The sequence below is a fragment of the Lethenteron reissneri genome, unplaced genomic scaffold (assembly GCF_015708825.2).
Source record: "Lethenteron reissneri isolate LAM-NWPU_2019-01 unplaced genomic scaffold, ASM1570882v1 scaffold_124, whole genome shotgun sequence".
Classification (NCBI taxonomy): domain Eukaryota; kingdom Metazoa; phylum Chordata; class Hyperoartia; order Petromyzontiformes; family Petromyzontidae; genus Lethenteron; species Lethenteron reissneri.
Genome location: NW_026890937.1, coordinates 150,618 through 176,340, shown reverse-complemented (window position 1 = coordinate 176,340; position 25,723 = coordinate 150,618). Strand labels below are relative to the sequence as shown.

The window sequence follows — 25,723 nt, the reverse complement described above, 5'->3', positions numbered from 1 at the left end:
CGGCCGTGGCGGGGCCCTGTGGAAGTGGTCGAGGTCTTGCGACCACAGTGCGTGCGCATTCGTTGGGGGAAGCGGCGATGGTTCGTGCACCCCTCTCGGTTGAAACCTTTCGTCGCGGAACACAAACCCACTTCACACATGCGTGGCCAGACGTGTGGGGGGTCGACCGACTCACTAGCTCCGTCTCCACCGCGCTCACCTAATGCCTTGCCGGCCGTGCCACCTCCAGGTGCATCGGGACTGACGAGCCCGCACCCACCTGCTGCTGCAAGGGACGCCGCGGTTCCCGCGACGTCAGACGCGGACTCTATACAAAACGAACAACCGCCACCGGCGGGTTCGCCACCCGGGATTGCCCCGTGTGACGGGCCTGCAGCAAGGACACGCGCAAAAATGCGCAGACTCTTATAATGCATTGGACGAACAGTTTTTTTCTTCTTCTCTCTTACGTACGGTTGCGTGGTGCTGCGTCGGTGGGGAGCTCCTAACACATTTTTTTTGTATTGTGTTGCATGTGTGCTGCGAGTTCCCTGCTTAACCTGTATATATGCGTCGCTCTTACGGTATTCGTATTTATTCAGGGGGGGTGCATCGGATTGTTCCCTTCGGGGTTGTGGGTTTTGTTGTTGTTGTCATTGTTGTTGTTGTTGTCGTTGTTGCTGTTGGTTCCTTCATGTTAGCGTTAAAAACGTTTTTTTAAGGCACACGCGGGTATCCAGGGGTTAAATAGCCTTTATTAAAGTTGTTGCAGCCGGGACGGCTGCGAGCTGTACAGGGGGGGGTGATGTAGGGCTGTTACAGAGGGGCTGGTTGTGTAGGGCTGTTTGCATAGGGGCTAACGGATAACAAACACAGTGGGCGGGGACTCCGTGAGCACACGGGGTGGTGCCCGCAACGACGTCCGTACTGGACGGCGTGAGGGGGGTTTCGATCCTCTAGGGGGGTATAAAAAGGGTTGAGCCAGAGAGCTCGGGGCTCAGTCTTAGTGTAGTTAAGGGAAGAGAGAAGACCGGCCAGATAGGCCCTGGACTCCCCCTGGGACGCCGCCCTTGTAAGGGCAGTGCAGGCTGGAGCCAGTGGCGTGGTCCCGGAACCAGAGTCAGACCTCTGGGATTCCGGGTACCGTAGCCCGACTGACCAGTGTCGGGCCAGACAGCCTCCCCTAGCCCGTTAGCGGAGGACTCGGCTAGGAAGGCTAGCTAGGGGTGAATTCCCAGTTGTACGGGTGAGGGGGCCGATACATCCCTCCAGTATTGTAAGACATTGTGCAAATAAATACGTGTGCCTTACCCCGTTGTCCACGCGTCTTCAAGAACACTTCACTATTGTTAAACACATTAGTTGACAAACGTCTTCTTCCTAGCGTTGTTCCCGCTGTGGCGCAGGGTCCGCTTTTCGGCATTGTCTTCTCCATTTGGCTCGGTCCAGGGCATCTTCAGGGGATGCGTTGACCGTCTAGTTGACATACATTACTATAATAATGTTTGTGTGCAGATAAGAACTCACGTTGATTGCTTAGTATTATCAAGCAAATACGTTGGGAGATATTACAATAATGTTTGTGTGCACAAAACTCTTTATTTTTAGGTTGCTAAATTTTCCCTTTTTTTGCTGAACTTTTATGACGCTGCGACGGTCTGCCAGTCTGTGATGTGGCCATGTACGTCCATGTGTATGTGTGTGTCAGTCCATATGTGTGTGTTAGTCCACATATGTGTGTAAGTCTATACATGTGTGTGTCACTCGATGTGTGTGTGTAAGTCAATGCATTTGTGTGAGTCCATATGTGTGTGTTCATCCATGTCTGTGTATCTCAAGTAGATGTCTGTGTGTCACATGTGTATGTGTGTAGGGCTGTGTGTGTCAGTCTATCTATGTGTGTCTAAGTCCATGTGTGTGTGTCTTAGTCCATATGTGTGTGAGTACATGTGTGTTTACGTCAATGTGTGAGTCAACGTATGTCTGTGTGTGAGTCGCTGTATGTGTGTACGTAGATATGTGTGTGTAACTCCATGTGTGTATATCTCAAGTGGATGTCTATGTGTGACAGTCTGTATGTGTGTGTACGGCAATGTGTGTGTCACTATGTATGTGTGTGAGTCGCTGTATGTGTGTACGTCCATGTGTGTGTAACTCCATGTGTGTGTATCTCAAGTGGATGTCTATGTGTGTGTGAGTCCATATGTGTGTGTGTGTCTGAGTCCATGTGCGTGTGTGTTAGTTGCTGTAAGCAGTGTAAGTCCATTTCTTTGCGTATTTGTAGGTCCATGTGTGCGTCTTAGTCCATGTGTGTGCTTTATTGACCTGCTCAAGGCCTATGATACCATCAGTAGGCCTGGCCTATGGGATGTTCTTCGTGCTTTCCGAGTCCCTCACCCACTGCTCACCATCCTTAAGGACCTTCATGATGGTGAGCGGCCACGCATCAAACTACGTGGCCGTGAGTCAGAGACATTCCCTGTACACCTTGGGGTGCAACAGCGATATCCTCTGGCTCCCACGTTATTTACATATATTTGGACCACGTCGTTCATGAAGCCTTCAATGGCTGTACCGCTAGAATTTTCATCTGGTACAGATACAATGGGAGGCTGATCGATGCCCGGGTGCGGTCAAGGGATGGCACTCTATTGTTCAACCACGTTATGTATGCCGATGATCTGCTAATTGCAACTCACTCGGAGGAGGAGTTCGAGGTGCTGCTGCTGAACCTGGAGCTTGCCACCAAGAGGTGGGGCCTTACCATCAGCCCCACTAAAACTAAGCACCTGCCTGGGTATTTTCTACCATCGGACGCTCCACCCCCACAACTTCCATTTGGTGATGGGCCAGTTGTGGAGACAGTGGAGAGTTTCCCATACCTTGCCAGTGTGCTAATGACCAGCTCTGGTTTAACAGCAGAGGTCTCACTCCGAATCAGTCGAGCCACATTATCTTGTCATTGGTTGCGTGACACTGTGTGGAAGCTACCTGGTCTATCACTCCGCACGAAGCTTCAGGTTTTCTCGGCCACGGTCATTCCCTCCCTTCTCTACGCTTGCGCCCCCCTAATGGAACATCTTCGCCGGTTACAAACATTTAGGATGGCCTGCCTACGATCCATCCTGGATTTAGCTAGGCTGCATTGTGTGAGGAACTCACAAATCCTTGAAAGATGTGGACAAAGTCCCATCAGTGAGCTCCTCCGCCAGGTAAGGCTGCGTTGCCTGAGTCATGTAGCCCGCATGGCCAGACACCACATGCCTAAACATCTTTTGTTCGGCCGGATCGAGGGGGCTAAACGGGCCGGCACGGGCTAGAGAAGACATGGAGTGATGTGGTACAGGAGGACGTGGAGCTGAGTCGACTTGCCGATGACTGGTACCAGCCGTGTCAAGATCGGCCTCTGTGGAGGAGCCTCCTGAAGGACGCTACTGGGCAGTTGGAGGCAGTCGCCCTCCAACAACAACGGAGGGCAGAGGAGCGACGCTCACAACAACGAGCGGAGCGCCGGGTGGCTAAAGCACAGCAAGTTGCCACAGTAGGGGACACAGGTGGTGCATCAGCCAGTCGTATCAGTCAGTCGACCAGTGCCATCTGGGTCTGCCCCGTGACCTCCTGCCAGCGGGCGTTCGACACTTTACGTGGCCTCAAGGTGCACATAGCCTGGCACAAGCATTGCAAGCGTTGTGGTGATGTCACCGCCACTTACTGGCGAATGGCGGTTGTTGTTGTTCAGTCTATGTATGTATGTGTGAGTCGATATGTGCGTGTAACTCTATGTGTATGTGTCAGTCGATTTGTGTGCGTAACTACATGTGTGTGTGTCTGCCTTTTTGGCCCGGGCAACGCTGGGTACTCACCGCTCGTGTCAATATAAATGTACGTGTCTGTATTCATTACGGTATTCATTACAATACAAATGAATGTGTATTTATTCTAATTGTAAGGTTTATTAACTACGTTAATTTAGTGTTAATGAGTTTGAATGTGCTTTGACTAAAGCACTCACCTTTATGTATTGTTTTTTTGTTAATTTGTGTACATTTATGCACTTTAAAATATAAATGTACGTGTCTATATTTATTGTAATACAAATACAAGGATATTTATTCAAATGTTGGGTTTATTTTATTTGTTTATTGAGTTAAAAATGACACCGGTCACACTTTTTCTGGCATAAGGTATTCTAACGGTTTTAAGGTTATTTTGGGGTGCTGATTCCAAATCTGGCATCAGTTTTCAGGTTTTTAAGATATCAAATATTGCATTTTCAATAAAAACAGCAAATGTATGCTCATATACGAATAGCTAAACAGACATCCATACAAGAATAAGATAACATACAATAATAATGAAACAAACATTTAATGAGCCGTAGCACAAAGTTGCGAGAGTGACTGCATATCAATGTGGGTGAATGCATATTACCATGTAAGAATTGAATTGTGAAGATAAGAAAAATATGTACAAAAAGGTCATTCACAATAGTGATGTTACATCTGCATAAACAACCTCTTCTTTGATGATCTCCGATGTACAGCTTGTGGAATGTCTCTCATCAAGGACCAGCAGTAATCTGCCATCATGTTTGAGTCCCATCGGCCTTGGTAACGTTCTTCCAAAACTTTAATGTCTTGATGAAAGCATTCACCTTGCTCTTCGCTCACGTGACCCATGTTCTCTGGAAACTGGGCCAAGTGACTATGTAAGTAGTGAACCTTGATGCTCATTCTACATCCAAGTGCTTGTAAACTCAAGAGCAGCTCCTCCACAATCTCGCGATAGTTGTCCGCTTTCCTGTTCTCAAGGAAATTCCGCACCACATCAGATAATGCATTCCAAGCTCGAGCCTCTGCCACAGTCATTGTTATAACAAAGTGTGGATCCCTGATGAGTGTTCTTATTTGAGGGCCATCAAATATTCCTGCCTTTTCTTCTCGGCACTGAGACTTGAAAAGGTTGAACATATATAGCTGAAGCAGTCTCAAGATACAAGAGCTTTGACGAATTGCTTCATTAATCCAAGTTTTATGTGCAGTGGGGGAAATAAAAAATGTTACCTATCAACCAGAGGCTCATTCTTGATGTTCTTGTCACCAGGCGTCAAACTCATTCTTGGTGGCCAGTTCTTTTTAACCCAGTGTTCTAATGTAGCCCTACTGTCTCAGTAGCACAGGAAACAATGGTATTTGGTGTGACCTCCTTGCTGACCCAGCAGAAAATTTACCATTTTCAAATCAACACAAATTAGCCATTCATGAACAGGGTATTCCAATCTATCCAGAACAATATTGATGTTGGCATACTCTTCATTCATTTTTACAGTGTCCTATTGGGATTGAACCATATATATTTCTGTTGTGAAGTAACACACATTTCAAACTCCTTTTACTACTGTCAATAAAAAGTCTAAATTCACTTGAATCATATGCGGGCAGTCCCATATTGAGAAGAAGCTCTTCAACATCATTACAATAAACAAGTTGACCATCTGAATGGAAGTACTGCTTCTCTGTTACGATAAAAGGGGACAGTAGTGCCAGGTCTGAGTAGTCCTTTCTCTTGCAGTCTGGAAGCCAACAATTCAGCAGACTGCTTTGGCAAATCCAAATATCTTACAAGATCATTCAATTCAGGCTGACTAAACAGATAAATTTTATCACAATCTGCATCAGATGGCGTAAATTCGATCTGAGCATCATCATCATCATCTGTAGAAGCAGGTAAACTAAGGGATTCAACATCAATCTCTGGTAGCTCAGTAAATACAGGCACAGGTATTTCCTCAGTGCTCAACTGGTCGTCTGGCAGATGGGATATCTGGGTATTGTAAGTGTTGTTTGTTTTTCTTATTGAAACCTTTTTACATTCACAAGGCAGAAGTAGCAGTTATCCAAATGGTTTGTAGGTTCTCTCCAAGCCATTGGCACACCAAACTTCAGCTTAGCATTCTTTCCTTTAGACCATGATCGCAAAGTTTCAACACAGGTTTTACACACTTTGTGAGGAGCCTAATTTTTATCTTGGTCTCCAAGTCGTACTTTAAAGTAGGCAAGATAAACCTTCTTGACAAAGGTATTGATGTTGTGCCTTTGATCCTGAAAAGTGAAGCTGCCACAGATGTAGCAGAAGATATCTGGGCCATTACTGCATTTCCTTCTTTCGGATGTTGTAGCCATTGTTAGATCACGCCCTGCAGAAGAAAAATATTAAATAAATGTGGATATCTACATAAAATGGTATTATAAACACACTATCCTAAAAATACAGCACCATATTTTTACACTAACTCGCAACAACTTGAAATCATAAGTGACAGAGCTAATTTCGGGTAAAATCAATGAGAATGGGGTATGCCGATAGCATAAAAATGAGATGTGATATGGCAAATCTGAGATCAGATTTGGAATCAGCACCCTGAAATTAGTCTAAAACAGCTAGTTCGCCAGCGCATTGTCTAAAGCCCTAGGCTACAAGCTTTTCGTATTGTGTATTTATTATCCTTTACGGTTTATGAATGAATATGAGGAAGCCACTGGGGCATATTGAAAACTATTTTCTCTAGAACAGTTTGTTTGCGTGCTTAGTTTGTTGTCCTTCCCCCGCACCTCCAATTATCGCGGTCAGTTGTGTACGGTGCGAAAGAAGTTCAACGTAGAGTTGTGAGCTGCTCACACGAGGCGGCCTGGTGACACCCATGACAGGTCGTAGGCAGGACTCCCAGAACGTAACAAAAAGCGCAGATACTGTATTCAACTCAACACTCACAAACACCCACACTCAAATGGTGACAACCGCAATTTGCCGCTAAGTGGCGGTGATGTCACCACGACGCTTGTGCCAGGCTATGTGCACGACCCAGGTGCCACGGGTTGACTTGCACACAACCACACTCAGACGAAGACCCACATTTAGCCTTAACGTGCTGTTCCCGAGCAGTATAAATGGGGGCCGGCATGGCACAGGAGGAGGTGTGTGGGTAGAACCAGGCCCGGCCGCCTTTGTCACCCGAAGTCACAGGGAGCAGCACCCAGGGCCCTGCGGACCGCCGTGGTCGTGGTGGTGAGGAGTGACGCGTCGCTCATGCTCGTGTGAAGTGCACGGAGAGTCTGTGGCGGAGTGCTTGAGCAGACCGAGAGAGCCAAGGCAGGACTACGACGCCATGGCAGAGGTGAAGGAGGGCTGGCTCTACAAATCAGGCACACAGGCCGGCAGAGGGAACTGCAGACCACGCTCCGCTCGCTGTCCTCCAAGCTCGAGGATATGAGCACATGCAACCTGATCGGCAAGCACGGAGCCGCCCTCCAGCGCTCGCTCAACGACCTGGAAAACCTTCAGCTGCCGCCCGAGTGCAGCGAGAAGCTCAAGGCCATAAATGAGCGCGCCAACCTCTTCTACGTCACCTCCAATGCTGTGACCAATAGTGCACACGGGTGAGAAGCCGTGCATGTGTGGCGAGTGTGGCAAGACGTTTCTCGCGCTCGGCCTACAAGTATATATATTTTTCGCTCATGTGTTAAACTATGTGTATCCCTGATGTTTTAAAGATGGCAATTCTCCTGCTGTATATTCTACTGCTGTCCCTCCCGGCCATATCTAGTGCCACACTCAACTCTACAAACGGCTACCCTCGTTACTTCGCATCCATACTTGTTGCTCAATTTGCCACTACACCTGCTAATTAAACAGCGTATAGACAATTCTACACTCCATCATTGAATCATTTTCAACCTTATCTTTGTCCCATTACTTCACCAGCACTCCTTCCAAACTTCATTCTGCTCTTAAGAATATCACCACCTGCGAACTGCTGATATTCATCCAAGGTTCGCCGCTCTTCATCCTTTCACAGAAAATACCTGTGCAAACTATTAATTCTACTTTTCTTATTTCTGGGTGGTATTGCGCTTCATCCTGGCCCAAATGTAAAGAAATCGTATAATTCTATAGATTTTTCTGGCAGAAAAGGTGTTGGTGTTCTACACGTCAACATCAGAGGGCTTGTGATTAAATTAAGTCAACTAAAATTAGAAGTGGCAAGCCTGGACCCGGACATTGTTTGCCTAACAGAAACATTTCTCACTCCTGCTGTAAATGACTTGCAGATTACGATTGACAACTACATGACTTGCAGATTACGATTGACAACTACAACCTTTTTGAGCTTGACCGAGGATCTAAAGGAGGTGGAATTGCCATCTATGTTTGTAATACTATTGCATGTTCACCAGCTCACTCCTTGTTTAAAAAAATTGTATTGAAGGTCTTGTTCTCAGAATAACTCTCCCAAATAATCAACAGATATTGGTAGTGTGCTGCTATAGACCGCCTAGTGGGAAGGATGTTGAAGCTGCGTCTGCACTGAGAGAGCTTCTTGGGGTCCTCCCTAAAGGTGAAATCGTTTTAGTAGGTGATCTAAATTGGAATTGCTAAAATTGCCGGCCGTGGCCACAAATTTTGCAGATAGATTAACCTGTTTCAATGAATAAATGTCCCCACAAAACCCAACCTAAAAAATCAGGGAGTCATGTCTGCTTGACGTCCTATTGACAAATGCCCCTCACAATTGGTTGAGAAGCACTCCATGAGATACTTGAGCATTCAGGCATTTACTAATGATGTGCTTCACTTGGATATTGACAAGGTCTCTGAAATCCCTAACCTGACTACGGCTTGGGAGACCTTCAGGTACACGTTTCTCCAAATTCTTGACAAACATGCTCCGTTGGTTAGATTTAAAACTAAAGGCAACCGCCCACCATGGTTTGATCCTTTGATTACTAAGCTCATGAAAACTAGGGACAAGGCTTGGGCACTTGCCCCAACATTCTGTCCAGGCTATACGGGGGATCTTTGTCTTTGTGTGTTTGGAGCAAGTTTGAGTGGCGTGTAGCCATGGGAGTTAAACGGGTGCGTGCCGCTACAGTCATTGACTATGGTTGGACAGACGCTGATAGACAAGACACACACAGACAGACAAGACAGGCGGACAGACACAGACAAGAGGAACACAGAGACGGAGAAAGATAGAGACGACAGAGACAGAGAGAGACACACAGAGGCGGGCAGAGATGTTGAATCGAACACACTTAACTCGCTCCATGGAAAGAGTTTCCTCGATCTTTGCCCATCCCCGTTAGTCGTTCTAGTTTATATTTATTTCAGTGTGGCGTGTACATGTGTAACGGGTTCCGGAGACACTTGTAGAGGTAACTTCTTTATTATAATACAACACTCCAACAGTCCTGATACTCTGTTACAGCCTAGGTACACAGCCTAGGTACACAGCCTAGATACTCTACTCTGGCTACGCTCTGGAACTCGCCTCAGAAGGTCGTCGAGTCGGGAGTTCCAGAGTCCCACCACTGGCTCTCACAGCATCCCAGGGTCTTCAGATGGCTGGTCGTGGGTCTTGGGTCTTGAGTTACAACTGGGCCCTGATCGTCCAGGGAGCTCTCCTTTTATGCCTGGTCCAACGAGGGGTGGGGCCGTGTGCGCCACCAGACATCCCACAGAGCACACACAGCCCCCCCCCCCCCCCCCCCCCCCGTTGGCGGCGCCAAGAGGCTTAAGCGTCTGGACCCGCCTGAGAACCCAACGCCTGGTGCCAAGAGGCTTAAGCGCCAGGCCCACCCAGGTCCCAGAGCCCCCAGCAGCCCCTCCCTTCTTATGTCACTACACATGTAAGCAATGTGGGATATCGATGTACACAGATATGAACAAGATGAGCAGACGAGACGTCTTTCATACTCATTGGTTCTTTCCGTAAAGTCACGTAGGTAGAAAAAAGAAAATAAATCGCGACGTTTCGATCACAACAAGCGGTCGTCCTCAGGCGAAAACATCTAGACATTTTCGCGGCAGAAGTCACGTGAGCTACGGCACGTGACATATATAAGGTGCCCCCCCCCCCCCCCCCCACTGTGACTTGCCCCGCTCAGCTGAGCATTGTTTTAATGCGGTGGGCTCATGCGAAATTGATTTCTGTAAGACAAAGGAACTTTGAAACCCACTGGCTATCTATATATATAAAATCGTTCATGTCTGTGTGTCTGTGTGTGTGTGTATTTCGGCCCATACGCACTTTCATTGGACGGCGGTTGCCCCTGGCAACGGCTAGCCACGCCTTCGCCGCTTTCATTGGACGGCGGTTGCCCCTGGCAACGAGTAGCAACTTTTCTCCGCGGGGTGGACGCCATTTTTAATAGCGCGGGGGGGGGGGGGGGGACCCAGCGTTCGCCGGGTGGGAAAATCAGGCAAGGCGGGAGGCTCTGCACGGTGCTAGGCCTCGACACCCAACACGCCACTCTGAGGTAAATTCATACAAATTTCACGTCCTCTACAGAGTGGCGAGGGAGGCAGAGTGGCGAGGGAGGGACTCAGCCTCAAAACGAGTAACTGGTGTGGCGTATTAACATCGCCACTGGGGAGACAAAGGCGGCCGGGCGTGGTGGATACAAGTCCCGGGCGAAGCCGGGTAGTACAGCTAGTACTCTTATATAAGCACACAACTTCATCTACCTATGACGAACGCTGCACTTTCCGTCGTTTTCATGCAGGGGGCGCTGCAAACATACGCACCCCCTGTATGAACGACGGAGGCACAGGGACAGACGTTCGATCATGTTGGAATCGATCTACGGACGGCGGTCTTCTCGCACAGCCAGCTCTGTGCCGCCTTATTTCGATCCCGCAATCCCGAAAAGGTGAAACTCCGCATGGAACCAAATCCCCGGCAAGGCCATCTACTTAACGACGAAAGGAAATTTACACGAAATGTCGTTTTCAATTAAGTCTACCAGATGTAAAATTATATAAGCTTTTAATGAAGAAATACAATTATCTAATTCAAAACATAATACAATTCAACATTGTTTCATTTTAAAACTTTAAAACGGACCATCAGGAGCTTGCGTGGATGCGTCGTTCGTGCGCAGTTTTTTTCATGACTTTCCTGGCCCAAGGCCGTAAATGGTTCTGAGGGGCTTGCTTCAACCCATGGTTGTGAACATTCAGACGTTAATCAGCAAGGATAATTTCTAGTCCTAGTTCGACAAAATCTACGTCAACACGTAATACAAAATTATAATTCGTGTTGTAGAGAATGTACCTCCTATTCGTGTAACTTTTGAGTGGTATGCCTTGTAACTGATGAATGATCCGAATGCGCTCCCTATTTCAAAGACAATGAGTTGCTCCAAAGGGAGATGCTTCCTGAAAACACAAAAGTACCCTTTGACCTGTATCACAAAAACAACGGGTCTCACCAGAGTGATCTGTCCAGGTTACTTCCAAAACACACACTTTGTCCTAACATCACTTAATCAATGTTTAACCCTTATAGACAAAATGTTACATGTACACACACAATCATACAAGTATTAATTCTAAATTATTGAGTCATTTAAAAAAAATTTAATTACTGCACCTAATTATGCTGCATCAGGTTACATCGTATTAACAATAAGTTATTTAAAAAAATACACACCGTCTGCTTAAGTGTATGTACATCTTCTTGGTTCTTTCGGTAAAGTCACGTAGAAGGGAAAATAATAAAAATAAAACATAATAAAATAATTCTCACAAAGTTTCGGCTGCAACGCAAGCAGCCGTCCTCAGGTGAAGAATGAAACACCACCAAGCTTGGAGCGAATATTTAAGCTGGGTTGGCGGGGGAAGAAGAGCGCCTTGACAAAATAATTTGCATATCAAGAGGAATTTAGCATATTTATGGGAAATGCGTAGGAGGTGGGCGGGGGGTTTCAAAGTCATATTATGCCCGTGCATTATGCAGGATTAGCAGCATCAAAGGGAGGGGACAGGGGGTAGAATTAACAAAGGGAAGGAATGTTAAATTCCTCTTGATATGCAAATTTATTTGTCAAGGCGCTCTTCTTCCCCCTCCAACCCAGCTTAAATATACGCTCCAAGCTTGGTGGTGTTTCATTCTTCACCCGAGGATGGCTGCTTGCGTTGTAGCCGAAACGTCGTGAGAATTATTTTATTATGCTGTATTTTTATTATTTTATTATTTCCCTTCTACGTGACTTTACCGAAAGAACCAAGAAGATGAATCCCTGCAGTCACGAAAGCTTTAAATCGAAGTGAATGTACAACATAATAGTGTAATTCAAAACGAGTAGGCCATTGCATTCTGACGTCTGGGTCAAAATTGATCAAATTCTAAAACATTACCGACAAACTCCACAACTAAGATGCCACATCAACCACCGCCCCCTACTGACAGGCTCTTGTCCACATGCAGGCCGGTGCAGGGCCACCTCCTTGTGCCACACAGGGGCAGCTGCTACTTGGGGATGCTCTTCGAGTGTTTGAGACAAGATACGATACAAAACTCCAAGTTGCTGAGGCAATTAAGCAAGCACCATGTAAATGCAATTATGATTACATATCGAATGCTTGGGAGCCTATTGGCTCTCACTCCTGGTTAGAGATCTACGCAACCCACAGGTCCACAAAGACTGGCCGCTCTTGCCCTGCAGGTTGAACCGAGGAATTGAGCGTTCAACTTCACATTCTTGTCATTAAAGGCCTGTGACAAAGGTGCGTCTATTGGAGCGACAATCTCAAGCTACACATCTACCGGGTCTCCATTTGACTTTGTATTGTTTCAGAGGAAGTCCACCCACACCTCAACTTCCACAAACTGCTGGGAGTTGCCTCGCTCTGCCTCAGTCAGAATTCTCCTCCTGCTTCACGTTGCCTCTATCGATGTGAAGGTCTGATTTTGGAGTGAAATCTTCATCTTCACATTTTACCTTCACTTCTTCGCTCTTGTCCATCACTTCTTCACATTTCACCTTCACCTCTTCATATTTCACCTTGATACCTTTAAAAGTGTCTAAGCTGGGATTTTCTTCCGGTTCTTGTTTAATGAGGGATGGGCTCATTGCGGCACTTTGACTTTCACAAGCCGATTTCAGACTCCACTCCTTCTGGATCTTCTGATGCTTGTGTGTTCTCTGGTGTGCATGAAGATTTGATGAAAGTGCAAATGTCTTCCCACAAGGAGTGCACCTGAAGGGGTTCTCTCCCGTGTGTGTTCTCTGGTGTGCTACAAGACGAGTTGAACGTGCAAACGCCTTCCCACACACACTGCACTTGAAGGGTTTCTCTCCCGTGTGTGTTCTCTGGTGTATTCCAAGAGTAGATGACTGTGCAAATGCCTTCCCACAAACACTGCATTTGAAGGGTTTCTCTCCCGTGTGTGTTCTTTGGTGTGCTACAAGAGGAGATGAAAGTGCAAACGCCCTCCCACAAACACTGCACTTGAAGGGTTTCTCTCCTGTGTGTGTTCTCTGGTGGTCTACAAGAGTAGATGAGCGTGCAAACCCCTTCCCACACACACTGCACTTGAAGGGGTTCTTTGCCGTGTGTGTTATCTGGTGTTTTGCAAGAGTAGATGACTGTGCAAACGCCTTCCCACACACACTGCACTTGAGAGGTTTCTCTCCTGTGTGTGTTCTCTGGTGTTCTACAAGAGTAGTTGACTGTGCAAACGCCTTCCCACACACACTGCATTTGAAGGGTTTCTCTCCTGTGTGCGTTCTCTGGTGTGCTACAAGAGAAAATGAATGTGCAAATGCCTTCCCACACACACTGCACTTGAAGGCTTTCTCTCCGGTGTGTGTTCTCTGGTGCATTGCAAGAGTAGATGACTGTGCAAACGCCTTCCCACACACACTGCACTTGAAGGGTTTCTCTCCCGTGTGTGTTCTCTGGTGTATTACAAGACAAGATGAACGTGCAAATGCCTTCCCACACACACTGCATTTGAAGGGTTTCTCTCCCGTGTGTGTTCTCTGGTGTGCTACAAGATGAGATGAAAGTGCAAACGCCTTCTCACACACACTGCACTTGAAGGGTTTCTCTCCTGTACGAGTTCTCTGGTGCCGTGTCAAATTTCCAGTACGATCCATGCTGTAAGCACCGAGCCACGCAGAGTGCCTTTGCTCCATTAGACTAATTCTGCAGAGGAAGTGACAGCTGCAGACAGAAAAAAAATATCAACACCATCTACACGTCAGTATCGATACACAGAGGAATGCATATTTACACAGATAAACGTCTATACCTATTCTTATATTCATGATATAGTGAAAAAGTGTCCCAAATTCATCACACGGGCTGTTATGGAACACAATGAGAAGGCAAATGGTCACAAACATGCCTAGAAGCCCTCATATCTTCAAAATGAATGTTAACCCAATACTCCGAGCACACAAAACGGCTGTCTGGCTACAAAAGTAATATTTATGAAAGCTAAATTCAGCTGATAAAGCAAAGGCTGTTGAAAATAATACTATTTGTTTTGATTTAAAGCTTTCGTGACTGCAGGGATTCATATTCTTGGTTCTTTCGGTAAAGTCACGTAGAAGGGAAACAATAAAATAATAAAAAATATAAAACAATAAAATTCTCACGATGTTTCAACTGCAACACAAGTAATCTTCATCAGGTTTGGAAAAAAAACACCTGATGATGATTGCTTGTTTTGAAGTCGAAACGTCGTGCTTGCGGGGGATTTGGCTCTCGGACGGTGGCCTTCACGTAGAAAAAAATTTGCCGAGCGACACGCCCTAAGCCCCGTGGTGGGAATAGGCTATTCCATTTTCCCATCCGTAAACATTAAAGTAGTTTAATTAACACATTTGTGCCGTTTCTATTATTCATTATTTACTTATTGCACGACATCGACCGTACCAACTGACGCCAATTGCGTGGGGGGGCGGACCCTACCAAGTGCTGCGCGTTCGCTCCAGCTCACGGGGGACATTTCCTTTTACACGTTTTACAGGCAATACATACACACATAACGCTGCGGATATTTATTCAGTGTCATGTCCTCTTGCCCCCCCCAACACAATGCGTCCAGTTTATACTGCAGACTCCGTAAATCATATTTCAGTGCTTGCATACCATTATTCTTGCACGCCCGGGGGATGCTGGGGGGAGGGGTAGTGGCCCAGCCCCTAGCCTGGCAATGTGCCAACTCTGCTGCCTCGCCAATGTAGGCCAGGACGGGGGCTACGCATGGCACAAGGCCTCAACATGGCTATGGTAAGTACAAAGTCCATTGCTTCTTACGCTAACAACTCAAGTCCATTGTTTACTATTGTTAAACACATTAGTTGACAAACATTACTATAATAATGTTTGTGTGCAGATAAGAACTCACGTTGATTGCTTATTATTATTTAAACAATACGTTGCCAGATATTGTGTGCAGATAACAACTCAGGTTCATTGTTTACCATTATGAAACAAGTTGACATGTTACAATAATTATGTTTGTGTACACAAAACTCTTTTTGGATTTTTAGGTTGCTCATTTTTCCCTTTTATGCTGTCTTTTATGACGCTGCCACGGTTCACTGCCAGTCTGTGATTTGATTATTTCTTCAATAAATTTATATTGTTTCCATCGCTCACGTCACGCTATTTCCTCATACGTAGTACTGCCATACTGATAGCTGTGCCATCATCGGGGATTGCTGTGCCCGTCGATGTGTGTGTCTTTGAGTCCATATGTGTGTGCGTGTAGAGCCATGCGTCTTTAACCCCATGTGTGTGTCTGTCATTTTATAACGGACAACGCCCCATGTGTGTGTATGTCAAAGTGGTTATGTGTGTGTGTCAGTCCAAGTATGCGTGTCAGTCCATTTGTGTGCGTATCAATCGCTGTGTGTGTGTGTAAGTCCATGTGTGTGCGTCTTAGTCCATATGTGTGTGTGTAAGTACATGTGTGTTTACGTCAATGTGTGTGTGAGTCCACGTATTGTTGTGTGAGTCGGTGTGTGAGTCGCTGTATGTGTGTACATCCATATATGTGTGTGTATCTTAAGTGCATGTCTATGTGTGTGTGAGTCCATATGTGTGTGTCTGTAAGTCGATGTGTTTGTGTGAGTCGATATGTGTGTGTCTCAGTCCATGTGCGTGTTAGTCAGTGTAACTCCATTTCTTTGCGTGTCTGTAGGTCCATGTGTGCATCTTAGTCCATGCGTGTGCTTTATTGACCTGCTCAAGGCCTATGATACCATCAGTAGGCCTGGCCTCTGGGTTGCTCTTTGTGCTTTCCGAGTCCCTGACCCACTAATCACCATCCTTAAGGACCTTCATGATGGCGAGCCGCCCGCGTCTAAATACGTGGCCGTCAGTCAGAGCCATTCCCTTTCCACCTTGGGGTGCAACAGGGATGTCCTCTGGCTCCCACATTATTTTACATATATTTGGACCACGTAGTTCGTCAAGCCTTCAATGCCTGTACCGGAAGAATTCCCATCTGCTACAGAAACAATGGGAGGCTGATCGATGCCCGGGTGCGGTCAAGGGATGGCACTCTATTGTTCAACCGCGTTCTGTATGCCGATGATCTGCTAATTGCAACTCACTCGGAGGAGGAGTTCGAGGTGCTGCTGCTGAACCTGGAGCTTGCCACCAAGAGGTGGGGGCCTTACCATCAGCCTCACCAAAACTAAGCACCTGCCTGGCTATTTTGTACCATTGGACACTCCACCCCCACAACTCCTAATTGGTGATGGGGCAGTTGTGGAGACAGTGGACAATTTCCCATACCTTGCCAGTGTGCTAATGACCGGCTCCGGTTTAACAGCAAAGGTCTCACTCCGAATCAGTCGAGCTGCATTATCTTTTCATTGGCTGCGTAACACTGTGTGGAAGCTACCTGGTCTATCACTCCGTACGAAGCTTCAGGTCTTCTCGGCCACGGTCATTCCTTCCCTTCTCGATGCTTGCGAAACTTGGACCCCCTAATGGAACATCTTCGCCGATTATAAACATTTAGGATGGCCTGCCTACGATCCATCCTGGGTTTAACCAGGCTGCATTGTGTGAGGAGCTCACAAATCCTTGAAAGATGTGGACAAAGTCCCATCGGTGACCTCCAGCAGGCAAGGCTGTGTTGCCCGAGTCATGTAGCCCGCATGGCCAGCCACCGCATGCCTAAACAGCTTTTGTTCGACCGGATCGAGGGGGCTAAACGGGCGCGGCACGGGCTGGAGAAGACATGGAGTGATCTGGTACAGGATGACTTGGAGCTGAGTCCACTTGCGGATGACTGGTACCAACGGTGTCAAGAGCGGCCTCTGGAGCAGGCTCCTGAAGGACGCTACTGGGCAGTTGGAATCAGTCACCCTCCAACAACAACGGAGGGCGGAGGAGTGACGCTCACAACAACGAGCGGAGCGCCGGGTGGCTAAAGCACAGAAAGTTGCCACAGTAGGGGCCACAGGTGGTGCATCAGCCAGTCGTCTCAGTCAGTCGATCTGTGCCTCTGGGTTTGCCCCCTGACCTCCTGCCAGCGGGCGTTCGACACTTCATGTGGCCTCAAGGTGCATATAGCCTGGCACAAGCATTGTCGTGACGTCACCGCCACTTAGTGGTGAATGGCGGTTTTTGTTCAGTCTATGTATGTATGTGTGAGTCGATTTGTGCGTGTAACTCTGTGTGTGTGAGTCGATTTGCGTGTGTAACTACATGTGTCTGCCTTTTTCGCCCGGGCAATGCCGGGTACTAACCGCTAGTACAATGATAATACTATGTAACACAATTTTTGTTCCTGCGTACAAAGTGTTATTTTTTTTTATTGCTTATGCCTAAAAAGTATAGAAAATCGCTATTATTCCCCACAAACTTTGCTTTGGTGACCAGGACTTTATGTGAACGAAAAGACACAAATTTATCATTGAAAATAGGTAAATTTCAAAATATCACTGTCCTAGTCACAAAAGCAAAGTTTGTGGGGAATAATAGCATTTCCTGTACTTTTGAGGTATATGCAATTAGGAAATAACACTACCCAGGAAGAAAAATGTTTTATTGTTACACAGTGTAATAACTACGCCACCGCTCCCCACATAAATAAACTCTTACAGATGTAGTGACATTGCGGGATGTCACTATGTAGTGCCGGCTCTAGAGAGGCACGGCGTGCGGTGTAACGACATCGCGGATACCATTATGGTGAGTGTAGTACTAGCCCTAAAGGGGCTCGGTGAGCGCTGATTGATATCGCCGAATGGCACCACGCTTGGCGTGTAGTGCCGGCCCTACAGGATAGGGTGTGGGAGTGCCGGCCGTAGGAATGAGGTTACGAAAGGCCATGGCACTCTGGTTGACCCGAGAGGGCACGTGACAAGCTAAGTCCACAAAGGGGCCCAAAATGGGGGCTAGGGGTGGTCACGTGGTCGGGGTCCAGATCTTGCTTGAGGATTCTGAAAGGTGGTCGTGGCCAAGGGCGGAGCCAGCCACACCGCAAAAAATATAAGCCGGGTCCCCCAGAGGAACCGGCGTTGTTGTTCAACCTGAAGAAACGTTCGTCTACGTTCCACCAAGTCTACAACATGTGGAACTGGACCCGAGCTGTGGTCCCGGTCCGTAGTAGCTCGTTACGTTGTAATTAGTGCAGTTAGCCTGGTGGTCACCACCACAGGTTGTTATTCTGTTAAGGGGCAGTTACCCCGTGTGTTGGTGTTAAATAAATGTGTTGCCTCCAAGTGTACGTCTGCGACTCAGTTGAACTCACTACACATACATTTCAAATGAATGCCATGTAAGTGTGGATCACTTTTCAGCAGGTCATTGGAATGATCCAGGTGTCAAGGGATGAATGACTGAGATGTTTGACAGATGCACCAGCTGTGCTTCACACTGTCTTGCTGCATTTTAGGCACCCGGCGTTCCACCCATTCATGTGAGCGTTGCTCCTCCGATCTCACTGTTGTTGCAGAGCAAATATCTTCAACTGACCCGCAGCATATATCTCGGGCCTCCTCCACAGAGGCTGATCATGACACTCCTGGTACCAGTCATCAGCAGGTGTGATCAACTTCACATCATCCAATCTCTTCTGAAGCCAATGCCATGCCTGTTTAGCTCGTAACACCTGGACTAACAGAAGATGCTTGAGCATGCTGTCTGTTAATGCGGGATTCATGACCCAACCAATGCAGCTTGGCCTCCCAAATAAACTCGCTGATTATGTTCTGTACTGATATTTTAGGGATCTGTAAGGTTCTAATACAATCTTGTTTGGTTCAATAGAGGGGATCATAGGCTGGCAAGTCTTAATTATAAGCCAGAACAGACAGTCCTTTAAGTAAGTTAATATTTTGCATCCACAGAGAAAGGAGTAATATCTGTGGCCAAGAAGACTCACAGCTTTGTTTGTTCGTTTATTTCTAAATCCTCTCGTCTTGGTGAGGGTTGTAGCGGCAGCAGATTTAGTAGGGCAGTCCAGACTTCCCTTTCCCTGGCGACAGACTCTGGATCTTCCTGGGGAATTCCCAGGCATTCCCAAATCAGCCAAGCGACATATTCCCACCAGCAAGTCCAGGCCCGGGCCCCGGGGACTTCCCTCAGTGGGACGTGCCCGATAGAGTTCCAGGGGCAGTCTATTGGGGGGCCTCGTTACAGATATTGTATATTGATATCACTCGTGGAATGAGGCCTGGTGGCTCGGTGACCCACGTAACCCATTTGGACCCAGCCTGGAATGGCTGCGTGGCACCGTCCTGTGCGCCCACCATCCACAGTACGAAGAGTGAGAGGCGGGTGCGATGCCAGTATGGCAGGGAGAGGGATGGTCTCAGACAGACTAGACCTTGGTGATGGACACTCACAGCTTTGTATGGCGCAAAAGTCCAGGCAGCTTCCACACAGTGTTACACAGTCTAATGAAAGAATGCTGCTAGACAAATTTAAAGTGAGACTTTGGCTGCCAAACCAGAGCTGGTCGTGAACACATTAACCAGGTATGGGAGCTCCTCCATTACTTGCAGAACTGCCTGATTACTCATGGAGAGTTGAGCAGGTACAGTGTTGTATGACATGAAATTCCCAGGCAGGTGATTTATTTTGGTGGAACATACGCAAGGCCACCTTTCATGATGGAATTATCCGGGCACAGAACGAGATTATCTAACCCGATCTCATTGAGTAGCCATTTCCAGATCATCAGCAGATATAACATGGTTGACCAGGGAACGATCCCTTAACTATAACCAGGCATCGATGCGCGTATCATTTTAACTGTAACGAATGCAATTATTTATATGGCTATTGTGAGCTTCTCAAATTACATAATTAATGAAGATGCTATGTAATGCAATGCATGGGGGCAGAGTGAATTTTTGTCACAAGCCAAATTGAACAGCAAATGGCTCCAACTCCTGGTCACGCAGCTTTAGACGGGCTTGCCCAAAATCATAAAAATCGTCAATGAATGTGAGCAGAGGCAGAGACATAAAAAACAAAGAACAACCCAAAGCCCCAAGCCTCGATATGGTACGATAGACCTTAATTACATAAAAAAGCAGAGACATTACTCTTAATGTTTGATTACTGAGACCTGAGCTAAGCCGGGTAACTTAGTTATTGCTGGATAAATACTATACTTCCGATGAAGTTTGTGTGTGAGTGGGGAGCAGTAGTGCAACGGTTAGCGTGCTGCGCTATGAACCCAGCGAGCCGATTTCTATTCCCAGAGCCAAGCCACAACATTTGGCTGTCGTTTGATGAAGCTGGTTGGAATTACTGTCAAAACGTTGTACTTAGAGTGTTAATGTTGTGGCTTGGCTCTCCAAAACACCGGTGAGATGTACTAGTGCACTACACTACACACTAGTGCTGTACTAGTGACGCATTGGGCACGTTCTGTTTACCTGACAAACCTCTTACTAAATGGCTGTGTCGGGTGGTGGCGGGGTTAACGGCACATTGATTTATTTACGCGATCAATCCCAAACAAACCTGTATATTTGGAGTTTGCGTGTCCCTCTCTCTCCGTGGTCGCGTGGATTCTCCTCCGGATCCTGCGGTTTTCCCTGCACATTTAGAGTCAACATCACCACGCGTTTAGAGTATTTGACCGATAAACATTTCCACACGTTGATAAGCCCACTGCGTTGTGGGCAGGTCGCTTCTGAAAACGAGCGGTGTAGCTCAAGTGGGCTATGCCTGGTAAAATAAAAAAAACGTAGAAATATTTAAAGTAAAAACAAAGTTTCAAAGTAGTGAGCCAGGTGAAGACAAATTAAACTTAAGCAGAGAAATAAAGCAAATGCAATCAGGCGAGGGCAGGAGGCAAGTCCCGCATGGCTAGGCCCCGCGTTGTAATGTTCCAACCTGGACATCGATTCCATACTCGCTGCTACTCAATTGATATCCCTACGAGGGAGAAGGAGCGAGGCTCTACCTGGGTTCACAACTACAACCACAACAACAATCACCACAACAACAACCACAACAACGACGATGTAAACTTCTCACCTCGGAACTCAGTGAGCAAGCGTGCGCGGAGCAGCAGCTACCTGGTAACTCGTGACGTCATGTGGCAGCAGGAGGTGACATGACGTCACTTGCGGGGTTCACACAATCCTCTTCCCCAACGAGCAGCAGGGTAACTGAATATATTATGTTAATGAGAGGGGCCCATGTCAGGTGATGGTGCTTGACTGCTGTCCCCGTACCAAATAAGCATTTTACTGGAACGGAAATCGGTAGACGTGACGTCACGCTCAAAATCCCGGTGGGGGGGTAATTACCTCGGTGACATGACGTCACTAGTGGGGGACACCTCCCCCTCGCATATAATGCCGAGTTAATGAGGGGTGACGTCGGAAAGCGAGACCAGGGTTAGAGTTCAAGTTTATTTAGATTCCATTCCTGTGGCTCCCTCTCTTGAACAGAAACCCATTGGGTGCGTGAGCACAACAACAACGTGAACATTGTGTGTGGACACTGTTTGTTGGCGCAGTCGGGGGCACAGGTGGTGAATTGGCCAGTCATTTAAGTCAGTCGACACATGACACCTGGATCTGCCCCGTGCACATAGCCTGGCACAAGCGCCGTGGTTACGTCACCGCCACTTAGTGGCGAATGGCGGTTGTTACTGTGTATACACTGTGCGTGTACAGACTGTTTGTATACTGTGTGGGCAAACTGTGTGTACGCTGTGTACATGGTGTGTGTAGATCTTGTGGGTACACTGCGCGTGTAGTGTGGGTGGTCCGAATCAGTCGGGCGGCATTATCTTTACATCGGCTGCACTATGCTGTGTGGAAGCTGCCTGGTCTGTCGCTCCACATGAAGCTTCGGTTCTTCTCGGCCAGTCATGCCCTCCCTAATGTAGGCATGTGAAACGTGGACCCCTCTAAATGGAACATCTGCGCCAGTTAGACACATTCAGGCTGTCATGCCTACACTCAGATTGAGGGAAGCCAAGTAGAAGCACATTCTCTATTTATTGCAGAGGTTCAAGGTTCAAATCCGACAGGCACGTCTGGCTACTCAAGGAACATTTAACAAAATATGCACCGTCTGCTTAACAGTGGATGTAAAACATACGATTGTGTCATTCAAAACGCATAGGTCATTGCATGTTGGTGTCATGGTCAATATTTGGGCAATTTCAAACATTATCCAGAAATTACAAAATGAAGATTACACATCAATCATCACCCCCTACTGACAGACTCATGCCCATATGCAGGTGACAGCAGTGTCACCTTATGACAGAGGCAGCTGCCACTTGAAGGTGCTCTTCGAACGTTTGTGATGAGATATGAAACTGAGTTGCTGAGGCAATTAAGCAAGCACCATATCAATGCAAATATAAATATAACAGTGGAATACTTGGAAGCTTATTGGCTCTTGTTCCTGATTATTCATCTACCCAACCCACAGGTCAACAAATACTCGCCGCTCTTACTCTGCAGGTTGAACCCAGGAATTCAGTGTTCAATTTCACGTTCTTTTCATTAAAGGCCTGTGACAAAGGTGCATCTATTGGAGCTTCATTGTCTCAAGCCTACCCATCTACCGGGTCTCCATTTGACTTTGTATTGTCTAAGAAGTCCACCCACACCTCCACAAACTGCTGGGAGTTGCCTAGCTCTGCCTCGCAGTCAGAATTCTCCTCCTGCTTCACGTTGTCTCCATCGATGTGAAGGTACGATTTTGGAGTTGAATCTTCATCTTCACAGTTTACCGTCACTTTTTCGCTCTTCACCATCACTTCACATTTCACCTTCACTTCTTCGCTCTTCATCACTTCTTCACATTTCACCTTCGCCTCTTCACATTTCACCTTGATACCTTTAAACGTGTCCAAGCTGGGATTCACTTCTGGTTTCATGAGGGATGGGCTCATTGCAGCACTTTGACTTTCACAAGCCAATTTCAGACTCCATTTCTTGGGGATCTTCTGATGCTTGTGTGTCCTCTGGTGTCTTTTAAGAATTGATGACTGTGCAAACGCCTTCCCACACAGAGTGCAACTGAAGGGTTTCTCTCCCGTGTGTGTTCTCTGGTGTCTATGAAGACCTGATGACTGTGCAAATGCCTTGTCACACACAGTGCACTTGAAGGGTTTCTCTCCCATGTGTGTTCTCTGGTGTAATTGAAGATGTTGTGAATGTGCAAACGCCTTCCCACACACAGTGCACTTGAAGGGTTTCTCTCCAGTGTGTGTTCTCTGGTGTAATTTAAGATATAGTGATTGTGCAAACGCCTTCCCACATAGAGTGCAACTGAAGGGTTTCTCTCCCGTGTGTGTTCTCTGGTGTATTTTAAGATGTTGTGAATGTGCAAACGCCTTCCCACACAAAGTGCAACTGAATGGTTTCTCTCTTGTGTGAGTTCTCTGATGTAATACAAGAGCAGATGACTGTGAAAACGCCTTCCCGCACAGACTGCACTTGAAGGGTTTTTCTCCTGTGTGTGTTATCCGGTGTTTTTTAAGAGATTTATCTGAAAATGCCTTCCCACACACACTGCACTTGAAGGGTTTATCTCCCGTGTGTGTTCTCTGGTGCGATACAAGACCAGATGACTGTGAAAACGCCTTCCCGCATAGACTGCACCTGAAGAGTTTCTCTCCCGTGTGTGTTCTCTGGTGGTTCCTAAGAACTGATGAATGTGAAAATGCCTTGTCACACACAGTGCACTTGAAGGGTTTCTCTCCTGTGTGAGTTCTCTGGTGCTGTGTTAAATGTCCAACACGATCCGTGCTGTATGCACGCTGGTCGCGTTGTTGCCTTTTTGTACCGAGCTGCGCTGAGTGCCTTTGTTCCATCAAACCAATTCTGCAGAGGAAGCGTCAGCTGCAGACAGAAAAAAGAGAATATCCACACTATCTACGTCAGTATTGAGGCACAAAGGAATGCATATATACAGTCACACATGACTTGCATGTCTATACTCATTCATATATTCATGATAATATGAAAAAGATTCCCAAATTCATCACACAGGCACACAATTAGAGGGCCAATGGTCAACCTGGAAGCCCTAGTATCTTCAAAATGAATGTTAACCTAAAACTCCAAGCACACAATTTCAGTTTTCTGGCTACAAAAAGAATATTTATAAAAGAAAAATGCAGCTAACATAGAAAAGGGTGTTGAAAATAATACTATTTTTATTATGCAGAAATGCATAAATTAATGTTCAATCGCTAACTTAGAGGCATGAAGCCAGGCTCAGATTTCCTTGAATGCTGGGATGAACAGATCTAACTTCAGATGCATATGTGCAGTGTTAATTTCCTGTTTCCATTCTCCTAAAAATTTCCAGAGGAAAAAAAGTATATACTATTGTTTTGATTTAACCTCCGTGTTCAATCGAGTTAATATACTTTACTGCAAATATAAACTTGACACTGTAACACACACTGGCATGGAAAAAAGGTGGTGGTGTGTTCAGAACCATGCCTGGCCACCTTCATATGCTCATTATTAATGCTTCCCCACAATAAGTTAAGTTTTCATGAATCAATCACGTTTGTTGTCGGAGATAATCAAACTTTAATTGTGATAACACTATGTAACACAATTTTTGTTCCTGGGTACTAAGTGTTATTTTTCTATTGCTTATGCCTAAGAGTCTAGAAATTGGCTATTATTCCCCACAAATTTTGCTTTTGTGACCAGAATTGTACGTGAACGAAAATAACAAATTCACCTGTTTTTTCATTGAAAAGAGGTACATTTCTAAATATCACTGTCCTGGTCACAAAAGCAAAGTTTGTGGGGAATAGCCATTTTTTGTACTTAAGAGGCAAAAGCAATTAGGAAATAACACATACTACCCAGGAACAAGACATTTTTTTTGTTACACAGTGGAAAAACTGCACCACCGCACCCCACATAGATAAACTCTTACATACACATATATTTCACATGAATGCCATGTAAGTGTGGATCACTTGTCAGCATGTCATAATGATCCAGGTGTCAAGGGATGACTGACCAAGATGATTAACAGATGCACCAGCTGTTTTTCCTGCTGTCTTGCTGCATTTGAGGCACCCAGCGTTCCCACCCATTCATGTGATCGTTGCTACTCCAACCTCATTGTTGTTGCAGAGCAAATACCTCCAACTCCCCTGCAGCATATGTCACGGGCCTCTTTGAGAGGCCGATCTTGACAGCAGGTCTGATCAACTCCACATCCTCCAATCTCTTCTCTAGCCAATGCCATGCCCGTTTAGCCCGTAACATCTGGACTAACAGAAGATGATTGTGCATGCTGTCTGTTTATGCAGAATTCATGACCCAACCAATGCAGCCTCCCCTGCAAAAGTCTCAGATTATATTCTGTACTGATATTTTAGGGCTCTGTAAGGTTATAATACAATCTTGTTTGGTTCAATAGAGGGGATCATAGGCTGGCCAGTCTTAATTATAAGCCAGAACAGACG

General features: G+C 46.5%; 2 protein-coding genes across 2 annotated transcripts in view; both read right to left on the bottom strand.

Moving 5' to 3' along the window:
- The window catches only part of LOC133361792 (zinc finger protein OZF-like), an 89,076-nt gene extending 68,228 nt beyond the window's left edge, over nucleotides 1-20,848 (bottom strand). The window contains exon 1 of the mRNA XM_061580789.1: nucleotides 20,773-20,848. The gene's annotated coding sequence lies outside the window, so the exon portion shown is untranslated. The remainder of the gene's footprint in view (nucleotides 1-20,772) is intronic.
- The window catches only part of LOC133361787 (zinc finger protein 62 homolog), a 39,160-nt gene continuing 25,306 nt past the window's right edge, over nucleotides 11,870-25,723 (bottom strand). Inside the window, exons 4-5 of the mRNA XM_061580783.1 lie at nucleotides 23,235-24,043; nucleotides 11,870-13,887 (exon numbers count right to left, since the gene is read on the bottom strand). Of these exons, the coding sequence (XP_061436767.1) occupies nucleotides 12,675-13,887; nucleotides 23,235-24,043 (2,022 nt within the window). The 3' untranslated portion in view covers nucleotides 11,870-12,674. The remainder of the gene's footprint in view (nucleotides 13,888-23,234; nucleotides 24,044-25,723) is intronic.